This window comes from Schistocerca cancellata, chromosome 2, assembly GCF_023864275.1.
Source record: "Schistocerca cancellata isolate TAMUIC-IGC-003103 chromosome 2, iqSchCanc2.1, whole genome shotgun sequence".
NCBI lineage: Eukaryota > Metazoa > Arthropoda > Insecta > Orthoptera > Acrididae > Schistocerca > Schistocerca cancellata.
The window spans coordinates 286932698-286945202 of record NC_064627.1 but is presented as its reverse complement, the minus strand read 5'-3'; the positions used below and the strand labels follow the sequence as shown (position 1 = coordinate 286945202).

Below are 12505 nucleotides of genomic sequence, written 5' to 3'. Positions count from 1 at the left end.
AAATGTTAGATTTACTTCTGACAAATAAAGTTGAAGATTGCAGATTCGAAGATCGTCTATACTGTTACAGATGTTGGATGAAAACTGCCACCTTATTCAGACTATCCAAGAATATCAGAGCAAGGGAAAAGCACAGGAGTGCATGCAGTAAGTGATTCTCTCCTTCATTTGTGTTTGTGTGTAAACAGTACCATAATATTAGAAATTAAAGTATACATAGGTATGTAATTATTTACACATAAAATAGTGCTTTGATGTTGTCTGCTTGTTCCTTACACCCCGTTGGAGATACCCTTAGTACCAACCATACCACTTCTCGCCCTCCTGTTAATCCATGTATATCATGTACATTTCCTTTTTGCTAGCACGTGTATTATGGAAGAGTGTATATACTTTGTATATATTGTGAACACATATTTGTAGTAAACAATCCCTTTGGTGCCTATGGTTTCTTCACATTCCAAACCTGAAGTTTGTATTTTTTTTTCCATCTGACTGCAGAAGAACCAGAGATATATGCTCTGCCTTTATTTTAACTTTTGAAGAATATGTTTAAAATATTAGTTACCATAACATAAAATATAGCACTGATCCAGCCAGGTAGACAACTTTCCAGACCTAGATAGAGTAGTACTGGGTCAGCTAAACAAACCAATACCAGATGTTGGCGACATCCAATAAAATTGTCATGTTGTGGACTGTGGCTTCTTACATTTGCAACAGAAAGAGAACAGAATACTGACAATAGTTTCTGTAATCAAACAATGGAAACTGCATGTAGGAATGTCAACAATGTAGGAAAGACAGATTGCTATTTCCTATGAAGAAGACATGTCAAGTTGCAGACAGGCACAGTTAAAAGACTCTCACAAAAAGCTTTTGGGTACACACACACACACACACACACACGTGCGTTACTGACAAATGCTGTGGCTGAAAGCTTTGTGTGAGTGTGTTTTAATTGTGCCTGTCTGCAACTTGAATAGCTTTTCTAATGTAGATTGCTGTGGCACACTATATCCATAGCACAGTGCAATGTCTAGGTTAGGTTGTAATGTGACAGTTTGGTTTTGAGTTGGCAAGAAATCTTAGATGTGGTGACATTCTGAACTATAGCATAGAGCACAGTGAACAATTAGGATGAAGGGTGACAACCTGGGTAACACCTAACAGCTCTTCTTTTTATTTTTAAAATAGACATGTACTTTAATGATATAATAGGTCTATAATACACTCCTGGAAATTGAAATAAGAACACCGTGAATTCATTGTCCCAGGAAGGGGAAACTTTATTGACACATTCCTGGGGTCAGATACATCACATGATCACACTGACAGAACCACAGGCACATAGATACAGGCAACAGAGCATGCACAATGTCGGCACAAGTACAGTGTATATCCACCTTCCACAGCAATGCAGGCTGCTATTCTCCCATGGAGACGATCATAGAGATGCTGAATGTAGTCCTGTGGAACGGCTTGCCATGCCATTTCCACCTGGCGCCTCAGTTGGACCAGCGTTCGTGCTGGACGTGCAGACCACGTGAGACGACGCTTCATCCAGTCCCAAACATGCTCAATGGGGGACAGATCCGGAGATCTTGCTGGCCAGGGTAGTTGACTTACACCTTCTAGAGCACGTTGGGTGGCACGGGATACATGCGGACATGCATTGTCCTGTTGGAACAGCAAGTTCCCTTGCCGGTCTAGGAATGGTAGAACGATGGGTTCGATGACGGTTTGGATGTACCGTGCACTATTCAGTGTCCCCTCGACGATCACCAGTGGTGTACGGCCAGTGTAGGAGATCGCTCCCCACACCATGATGCCGGGTGTTGGCCCTGTGTGCCTCGGTCGTATGCAGTCCTGATTTTGCGCTCACCTGCACGGCGCCAAACACGCATACGACCATCATTGGCACCAAGGCAGAAGCGACTCTCATCGCTGAAGACGACACGTCTCCATTCGTCCCTCCATTCACGCCTGTCGCGACACCACTGGAGGCGGGCTGCACGATGTTGGGGCGTGAGCGGAAGACGGCCTAACGGTGTGCGGAACCGTAGCCCAGCTTCATGGAGATGGTTGCGAATGGTCCTCGCCGATACCCCAGGAGCAACAGTGTCCCTAATTTGCTGGGAAGTGGCGGTGCGGTCCCCTACGGCACTGCGTAGGATCCTACGGTCTTGGCGTGCATCCGTGCGTCGCTGCGGTCCGGTCCCAGGTCGACGGGCACGTGCACCTTCCGATGACCACTGGCGACAACATCGATGTACTGTGGAGACCTCACGCCCCACGTGTTGAGCAATTCGGCGGTACGTCCACCCGGCCTCCCGCATGCCCACTATACGCCCTCACTCAAAGTCCGTCAACTGCACATACGGTTCACATCCACGCTGTCGCGGCATGCTACCAGTGTTAAAGACTGCGATGGAGCTCCGTATGCCATGGCAAACTGGCTGACACTGACGGCGGCGGTGCACAAATGCTGCGCAGCTAGCGCCATTTGACGGCCAACACCGCGGTTCCTGGTTTGTCCGCTGTGCTGTGCGTGTGATCATTGCTTGTACAGCCCTCTCGCAGTGTCCGGAGCAAGTATGGTGGGTCTGACACACCGGTGTCAATGTGTTCTTTTTTCCATTTCCAGGAGTGTATATGTATGGATACAAATGCAATAAATGAAAGCGAAATGGCGTGGGCAGTTATGATCTGTTCTCTTAAAAAACTATATTAGTACCCTCATATTTGATTTTCTGGCTTTAATTTTACATTACAGTCTCCTTAATTAAAACCAAGTTTACAGAAAAAAGCCATTGAGGATACCGCTAAAGAAGTTATGCCTCATCCTAATATCACATCAGTCAATAGAGCAGTTATGTCAACCTTTTCAGGGAACAAACATTTCCATCAGTTTTATTTGCTTCGTATGATTGTACTTTCATTATATTTGTATTATTTCTCTCATACTGCCCTACATTTAAGACTTTTTTACTGTGCAAACTCTGCTGGTACCAAGTAATTTATTTGTATTCCTAAAATCATCATCTACAAGTTCATATTTTTTCCAGGCTCTGATGACCTAGGTCTTTAATGTCAGACCTACCTTGTAGAAAAAGCTTCACTATTAGAAGATTCATTCTTGCAGCCTTGCATTTAATTCTTTGTCTATTTTCTAAAATTTCGTTTTATTTAAATCCACCTTTCACTAAAGTCTAATCTCACAAAGACTTCCAGTTCAACTCCCCTCTTTTTTTTTACCCAGTTTGGGGAAAATGGCAAGACATCTCATAATGGCCTTCACTGATTCTTGCTTTAGAGTTTTTTACTTTTTCTGTTGTAGGCTTTGTCTTCCATGGTTGTTTTCCATGGTTGCACTATGCTCCTGTCCAGCTGTGTTATTCACTTCACCATGCAGAGTACCAATCAAAACATTCAGGTTCTACTGGTTAGAAAGAGTACACCTACTATGATGGAAAATGAAATAACCATGCAAGGTAGGAAACACTTCCCTGGCACTGTAGTGATGACACAAAGCACAAGAAAGGAAGGACACAAACAGGATGAGAAGAAATGATTATTATGCTCAGTGTTACTGAAACCAGGAAATAAGAACAAAAACAGAAACAGTAGTCATCAAAGGAGGTGTGATGCAGGCCCTGCATCTCCAGCATATGTAAGATCTGATATTCAGGAAAATATAGAGCATCTCCTGATATGCCTCAGCAGCTGCCATAATGGGTGCAGGTTTTGCAGTACTTTTAACCATACATATCCCCAGAGGATACAGTCAAGGCAAGTGAGGTCTGGCAATCTTTGTGGCCAATGCACCGGACCACACCGGCCGATCTTGTGTTGACGATACATCAAGGCTTTAATGTGAGCGGCCCCCATCACTCAGAAACCCAGCTAAGGATAATAAACATGTTGTCTCACCCAGTTCATGTCCCTACTTTCTTGTGTTTAATGCTACCAGTACCACGCCAGGAAAGCATTTCCAACCATGCATTGCTATGAGAGTTTTCATTAATTTGGTATACTCTATCTATCCTGAAAGTTTGTGATTGCTGTGCTGACACGCCCTGTTTATTTAGTCTCTTGTGAAAACATCTGAACAGTTAGGTTATTCATAATAGCCAAATAATTCCGTGAAAAGTGCTTTCAGGTTTTCATGAGAGGAACTGTTGATACTGATTCATGAAACCCTTGATCCAGACAATTCCTGCAATTTTAGTTAGGCACATCCCAACTATGTTGTGTGCTTAAGTGCATTGTTATATTCAAGCTGTCTTGTTTTCCATTGTTCATATTTTTAATCATAAAGCTCATGTTCTTCATTTGCAGTGAAAAATTGGTGACTTGTATGACAACAAAATACCAATTTAATGCTGTTGGTATCTGATTATTGTATCTTTGCTAAATGTCAACTGCTCTACTGTTTCCTAATTTGTCAAGAAAAGCAGAATAATACATCCCACATTGATATGCAGCAGTTCTAAGAGAGACAACATCTCTTACTGCTTTCATGGCTCTTCGGCCTTCTGATTTAGTGAGCTTCTTTTTGCAAGTTCAAACCATGATACCAAAGTCTAAAAGGAAGAAAAAAAAAACTTACTTTGCAATTATCTGCCATGTAATAGCACATTTCAACAGTATTGACATCTACTCACAAGAATTTGTTGAAATCTGTCCTGTGTGCACCCATTTAGCTTAAAGTACTATTACTTCTTTTAGAAAATATATTTAAAGTAGTTTATAGTATATAATCTTTTAAGGGGGTGGATGGATCTGATTTACTTCAGTCAGTGTTAAAGGACAAAAATGCAATATTGAAAAGAGAACTTATCTTTATTTCTTCAAAATATGGAACAATATTCATTGAAGGCAATCATTTCATAGATAATAATAGAGAGAGGCCTATGGTCATCTTATGTCTTTTTGTCAAACTTGATTGTGTACATGTTGACCAGAGTTTCCAATGTTGAAATGTGCTCCCTCACCTGTACACAAGACAAACTGAGTGTTTGATGGACATCCCAGGCTTGGGGTATCCATGTAATTAAATTATTGGTAAGGCATTTCATATTAATTAGATCTTCTCCTGGGGATACCACCTTATTGGGGTATTTACGTTTTGGATGGATTGTTTTGCTGCTTACATGAAACTGAGAGGTACAATGGCCATAACATGACCATTGGTAGGGCATATTATGCCAGGCAGGTCCCAGCAGGTGAGTGAGACAAAGTGTGTTTCACCAATCCCATGTTCCATCTGTGCAGCTTAACCCTACACACCATAAGTGAGAGCAATCCAGACTTCAGTTTGTGAACAAATACAGAAGGGCAAATTTCCAAATTGCACAGAAGACAGAATGGAGAGTAGACATCTGCAATCTCCCATACAGACCAATTTACTTTCTTCAGTAGAAAATTGACTGAAACAGACTAACCATAATATGATTCTGCTTTCCTGGCATATTTGTGCAAAGTGAGTATGTGGATATCCACCCCCATATTTTATACTTCAATTAAAATAATTTTATGATCAACAGATTGCAGAGGCGGAGGGAGGAGGAGTTAGTGGCATGTAGCCAATGCAACAAAACAGGCAACACAGCAAGAACACGTGTTGTCCAGAAAAGAACTATGATTTACATGCCAAAACGTCAATTACAAAATTATTTTAAGTAAAGTATAGAAGCTATTGTAGTTGGTTAAAACTGCTGTGAGCTCCACTCTTCCCAATTTTAACACTAGACATGTATCTCACAAACACGTTTTCAGGCTTGGCAAACTCATGTACCATGATTAGGGTTGCTGGAAGCTTTGTTGCTACATGTAAGTTCATATGATGTCTGTAACTTGGCCTCTGATAGAATATGTTGGAAGAAGTGGGCTGTGGGAACTAATGCAGTGTATCCGCAACAAAAAGGATGCCAAGCTACTTACACACCCACACCTTGCTACATAAAGATTGGTTAAAGCAAAATATCTAGACCAAGGGAAACTTGACTGATACTGCTCATTCCTTATACTGACCATAAACTGCAGGGCACTTAGAAAGGTAAATAGGTTACTGGAACTGGAAGCGTAACTAAATAACATCATGTGGTGTGTCATTGGGGTATCAGAGATGCAAAGAAAATAAGAGGATCAGATACAGCTGCAGTCAGGAAATGTCCTGTACTAAAGAGGTGTGTACAATGGCAGGTACTCAAGAATGTGTTTTATTATTGACAAGAAAATTAAATTGATTAAATCTTCTTGGGTTGTCAGCTGGGGTTATCAGCTGAGCTGAGGAGTTGTGTTGTTGCAACATTTTGACAAGTTTCCTGTTTGTTATCTTCAGGTGGGTCCATGTCCAGTTCATTTGTTTATAGGCTAGTCACTAGGCTGCAGACTCCTGGTGAGAAAATTGTATGCCTTTGGGAGAAATGTTGCATTCAGGAGTGGGGTTCTAGCTGTTGAGTCCTGTTGTTGCTTGTCTATTCCATCCACTGCCTCCATTACTTTCATGTCAGCAGACCGCTGATGTATTTTTGTTAACACCACATTCCATGCAGAGCTAAGTTTTAACTACATTATTACATCCATTTTGGTTAGAGAACACTGCAGCAGTTTCTGTAAATTACACTGTAGGAAATTCTGCAACCAGCCACAATTGCAGTGTTTCCTGCAGTGTAATTCATTTTTAAGTACTGTCCTTGTTGACAACATCATCAAGTACTCTTATTTTCACTGCCTCTTTGATCACCAAATCCCAGGACACATTGGCATGGCAAAATGATACCCATGAGAAGATTCCCTAGAGTTACTAGCGTGTCACTTCAGCAGTGACAGTGTGAAACTATTTTGATACGCACTCACCACAATCCATTTCCAAACTGGTTGGAAAGTCCTGTGAAAAGATAGATGGGTCACAGAGCGTTCCCCTCTAGCACTAGGCATTGCTAACTTATGTACAGAACACCTTGAGGAAACAGTTCTCGAGAAAGAAATGCGGACAACACCTTTGAAATATGGCCTCTTGGTGAAGAAGACCTACAAGAATTCCTGTGCCACCTTGACAGCATACATGACAATCTCAGGTTGTAAAGGGACATTCTCCTCTAGTGTTACTTTTCCTCAACAGTAGTAGTCAATACCAGTAATATTTTTCGAATTTTGGACAGGTCAGTGTTACCTCAGCTGTTTCTCTGAAAAATTTTATACACAATATGTCATATTTCAAGCATAAAATTTATGAAAAGGAATTACTTTATTTTTGTTGTTACAATTGATATGTACTAGCTGTGAATGTAAAGTTAAAATTGTGTTTTTAGGAACATTTAAAATCATGAATTAGTTGGCACACTTAAAATTTCTGTTATTAATTACACAATTTAGTACTGTTTATCATGGTTTTTTTCTGGATTCATTTATAAAATAATAATTGAACCTAACAGAAATTCATTTGTCAAGAAAAATTGTAAACTCATCGGAATATTGTTATTACCGCAGAGTGAAGGAGTTTCAAGCATTCCTCTGATGTGATTGGACATATTTTATATTTTGGCCGAACAATGTATAAGGGGCATTTAAATGAATCCCGATTACTAGTGTAAAGTGATGGTAACAATTTTATTAACTCAAAAATGTAGTTATACACAGTACGCATACTCAAAAATAGTCACCAAGACTGTTGGCACATTTATCCCATTGCAACACTAGCCAGTCGATTCCATCCTTGAAGAAGCTAGTAGGCTGCTGTCAGATCCAGGCGTGTACCCCGTCACACACTTCATCGTCCATTGCAAATCAATGTCCGCTAATACCCAGTAACCAATGGATCTCATCCACAGTGATTCTGCAGTTGTCCAAGACTAAAGCATTCACTTCAGCAACCATTTCCAGTGTGATGACACGATGAGCCTCTCCAGGACGAGCATAATTTTCCTGTGACTCACACCCCTCAATGAATCGTTTGTGCCATTCCACAACACTAGAACAACTCAGGCCGTGCTCACCATACATAGCCTTCATTCGTCAATACACTTCATGGCCTCCAACTCCCTCCACTGCCAAAAATCGAATCACCCCTCATTGTTCCTGCTTACTCGCCTACATGTTCGGTAGTGGATGGTAACTTGTGTGACCACCTTCTCTTCGGTGTGAGACAACATTAGTGCTATGCAACATCAAACGGTACCCACGCGTCGGTCTCCCTACCAATAGATGGCGTCACTATACGCGCAGTTACATGGTGTCACATGTAAGGCAAAGGTAGACACACTGACCAGGTTTCATTTGAATGAACCTTATAGAATTTCGGCTTTGTTAATGTAAAAGTTCAAAAGGCAGCATGATATGGTAAAATTAAATTAAATTAACGTAAAAACAAAAATTCTGCAATGGCATTTTTCAAAATCATTTAGTTCAGTTGAACCATGAGAACTTAAAATGTGAGAAATTCAGCTTCAAGAATCAGGCCCCTAGACATGAAGAACTGGGGTCAACTGTGCAAGAAAAGATAAGTAAAAAGTTTATTGCAAATCTTGCTCCTCTTGAATCTTCAGAAAAGACTTCACCATAGTGGACAGTAGGAACATCAAAGAAGGAGGGGTAGATTACAGGGTCTACCCTGGGGGCGGAAGAAACTGGATGTCTACCATTCCTAGACTGTATGAAAAAGAACAACACTGATGGCAGTTTGGGACAATCTGTCTACAGTAGGAAGGCATACATGAACCAGTATCTAAATAACAATAGGTTCCACTATTCAGTGCAATGCAAATCTTGCCCAACACCTTGGTACACAGAGTTACAGCATCTGCATGTAACCTTTTGCAAGAACAGATCTTTTCAGTTGAGACAACAGTTTCCAACTGAGCTCTGCATGTCATGTCATGTTAACAGAAATAAGTCAGGTATGTCTCGATGTGGAGACAGCAAAGGCTTTGGGTGGAATAGACAGGCAGCACCAGGACTCAGCATCTGGACCCCTCAAACGCACTGGGGCACCTCGACTGATAACTCAAGAAGATTCATCTGTGAAATTTGTCAAGAAAACCTGCATTCCCCCATAACAAAATTAAAGATCAAATTGTTGATATTGACACAATCTCGGACAAAAAATAAAGAATGGTACTAAATATAAATAAAAAATACAGAAAATAGTACATGTTTGTAGCGCATCCATCCCTTAGCTTGACAAGCAAGTCGAACATCTTCATGAGGAATTAAGAGAATTAAAGTAATTCACAATATACAATAAGAAATAGTGTAAAAATAGAGAACGAGTTGAAAATGACTCTTTATTGGGGAACATTGGATCAATATCATGAACAGCAAGACGAAATGTATGTTTCAAACACATTTTTCAAGAAAAAACCCAAGCAGAAAATGGACTTGAAATGGATCAAAAGGAATTAAGAATAAGATTGACAGTGTACTATCAAACAAGAACCAAATTGTACAGAGTGTATCAGTTTTAATCCAGTGCACGATCTCTTAGTGATGAGGTGCAAAGTAAAGCTAGATACTGAGTTAGAAAGAACTAAACACATTAACCGCAAATCCAGTTTTATTGGTTAAAAAAAAAAAAGGGGGAGATGTAAAAGTTGAAGAATATCTTCTAAAATTAACAAATACTTTTGAAACTCTAGATAATGAAGACACTGTAGACTTAAATATGAGAAAGGAGGCTTTATCAAATATTATTCTGGAAACAACTGCAGATGTTGCAGGAGTTACGAGAAACTAACAAAAAGACAGCTGACAAAGATGAGAAAACAATTCAAAGTAGATGATAATGGAAGTCAGGTAGAACTGTCAGAACTAAACAAAACTGTACGGAAACGTTAACAGAAGTATGTCAGAAAGTATAAAGAGAGAATTGTAAGGGATATAATACAGAGCAACAGAAGTACAAGGTGGTGATAATTGAACTTTCGCTACTTGAGAGGCTCACCCATGTAAAAAGAGCGACCATAGGACAATTAAACTTTGTGGAAACATTTGTAAGAACTTGCGGAAGAGAGGTAACAAATAAACCATTGTAAGAAACGCAATTTAATTTCCATATGAGTGGGGAACAAACAACTGCATACCATGTTTGGTGTATGTTCCAGATTACAAATGTCACTGTCTGCATCCATGACAGCCTTGAACCGCACTAGAAATTACTCCACTGCTGCCTGAAACATCTCTGGTGGGATGTTGGCTGCCTCCCTTGCTATTTTCATCTTTACCCTCCAACATTTGTTGGTGTCCTGTTGATAAACCCTGCCCTTCAGGCTTCCTCTCATCCAGAAATCGCATGGGTTCATACCTGGTGCTCTTGTGGTCATGCAGTTTGGGATAATTGGCTAATTATTTGGTTTTCTCTAATTGTTTTATGGAGTAACGGAGCAACCTCATGAGCAATGTGAGATGTAGCTCCACTGAGCATCAAAACAATTGAGTCCAGTATACCTCTCTCGCGTAGAGTAAGGTTCACATGTTCGCGAAGCAGATCACAGGAATGTATGCTGTTCGCACTGCATGCACTTGATCCTTGTGGTTTGAGTTCCTCCAAGAAAAATGACCAAACGTGAACTGTGCCATGAAGCACACAAACACAGTGTGACACATTCACTAAGCAGGGGAACTTCATGAGTGTTCATTGGCAATGACGATCCCCAAATGTGACAGTTCACCGCCCCAGTGAGAGTAAAGTGTGCTTCATAACCCACAGAATGTTACAAGGCCACAAGTTGTCAACTTCAGCCCTTGCAAAAAACAAGTGAGCAAAATCTGCTCGAAAAGCTACATCTCATGGCAAAGTTGGAGAGTAATGTGAAGTGTGTATGGATACCATTTCACAGTTGTTTGCAGCACATCTCTAACCTTGGGCCATGGAATGTTCAGCTTTGTGACAAGCTCGAGCACTGCTCGAAAATCACAAATTGCCTCCAACATTCTCAGCCATGGAGACGGTAACTTCTTTAACAGTTTCTGGTGCCTGGTGCAATTGGCTGCCCCCCCCCCCCCCCCCCCCCCGCCCCCTTCGAGCAGTTGCCAAGTCGTCAGTTAATGTCAACTTTCAAATCAAGTTCTAGAATGCCAGTGTGGAAAGAGGTCCCCCTTATATTCCTTTAACACATTGATACTTGCGAAGTGCTGCAGCAATATTGCTGCTTTGTTTTGATAAAATAGCTATATGAGGCATGCGTTCAAAAGTAAGGTGACTATATTTTTATGAAAAAATATTTATTTATTCTTCAATATTCCTGTTGTTCCCTTCAAAGTAATGCCCCACAGATACAATATACTTGTGCCAAGACTTCTTCCAATCCTTGAAACACTTCTTATAAACACTATTTGGTACTGCCTTAAGTACTTCCAGCGATGCAAGTTTTATTTCCTCAATCATTGAAAATCTTTGCTCTTCATAGGTCTCTTCAGTTTTGGGAACAGGAAAAAGTAGAAGGGGTCCAAATCCAATGAATATGGTGGCTGAGGCATGATTGTCGTGTTGTTTTTGGCCAAAAAATCTGTCTGCAAAAGAAATGAATTGTTTTTCTACAATTCAGGTCGTTTTTTGCGTATTACTTCTCACAAATGGTGCATAACGTCAAGATAATACTTTTCATTGACAGTACGACCTTAAGGCAAAACTTCATGATGCACTATGCCACAGTAATTGGAAAGAAACAGTGAGCAAAACTTTGACATTTGATCAAACTTGGCATGCTTTTTTTGGTCTTGGCTCTCCAGGATGCTTCCATTGAGACAATTGAACTTTGATTTCACTGTCATAACCGTAAACCCATGTTTCGTCACCAGTTATGAACCTTTTGAGCAAATCAGGATCATCATTGATGTCATTCAGGAGCTCCTGAGTGATGCTCATGTGACGGTTCTTCTGATCAAAATTGAAAACTTTTGGAACAAACTTCAGTGACGCAAGTCTAATGTGCAAAAAATTGCGTGACACAAGCCAACCGATATGCCAACATCCTCAGAAATTCTCTTATGGTAATTTTCCAAAACAATTTTCTTTACAACTTCAGCATTATCATCTGTTGTTGATGTGCTGGAGCGTCTAGAACAAATTTCGTCATTTGCATCTTCTCAGTCAGAGCAGACTCGCCGTATGACACTGTCAACTGTTTTAGAACACTTGATTCCATTTTTCACACATAATTTGATGCAAATTTTTTGCTCCATTTTTTATAATAATCAAAAATCATCGAGCACGCTAAAACACATCCAACTTTTTTTCTCTGTCAAACAAACAAAATATGCTGTACACTTGAAACTGTGAACGTATGTTCGGGACATGTGTACCAACATAACAGAAAAAAAGAACAATAATCACATGTACATTTTCTGCGCAGTTTGAAAATTCATCTTACTTTTTGAACAGCCCTTATATAAGTAAAGCCCTGCTCACCTTGTCCAGGTATGTGTTGAGTTCTGCAACTGTAATGCACACTGATGGCTGGATTTCAACCCTACATCCCTTACCAGTACCAGTGCCTGATGT

General features: G+C 40.4%; 1 protein-coding gene across 2 annotated transcripts in view; it reads left to right on the top strand.

Annotated features, from left to right (window-relative positions):
• Positions 1-12505, top strand: part of LOC126161634 (trithorax group protein osa-like) — a 98985-nt gene that overhangs the window by 393 nt on the left and 86087 nt on the right. For both annotated transcript variants that reach the window (XM_049917594.1, XM_049917593.1), the window contains exon 2: positions 71-147. In XM_049917594.1, the coding sequence (XP_049773551.1) occupies positions 71-147 (77 nt within the window). The remainder of the gene's footprint in view (positions 1-70; positions 148-12505) is intronic.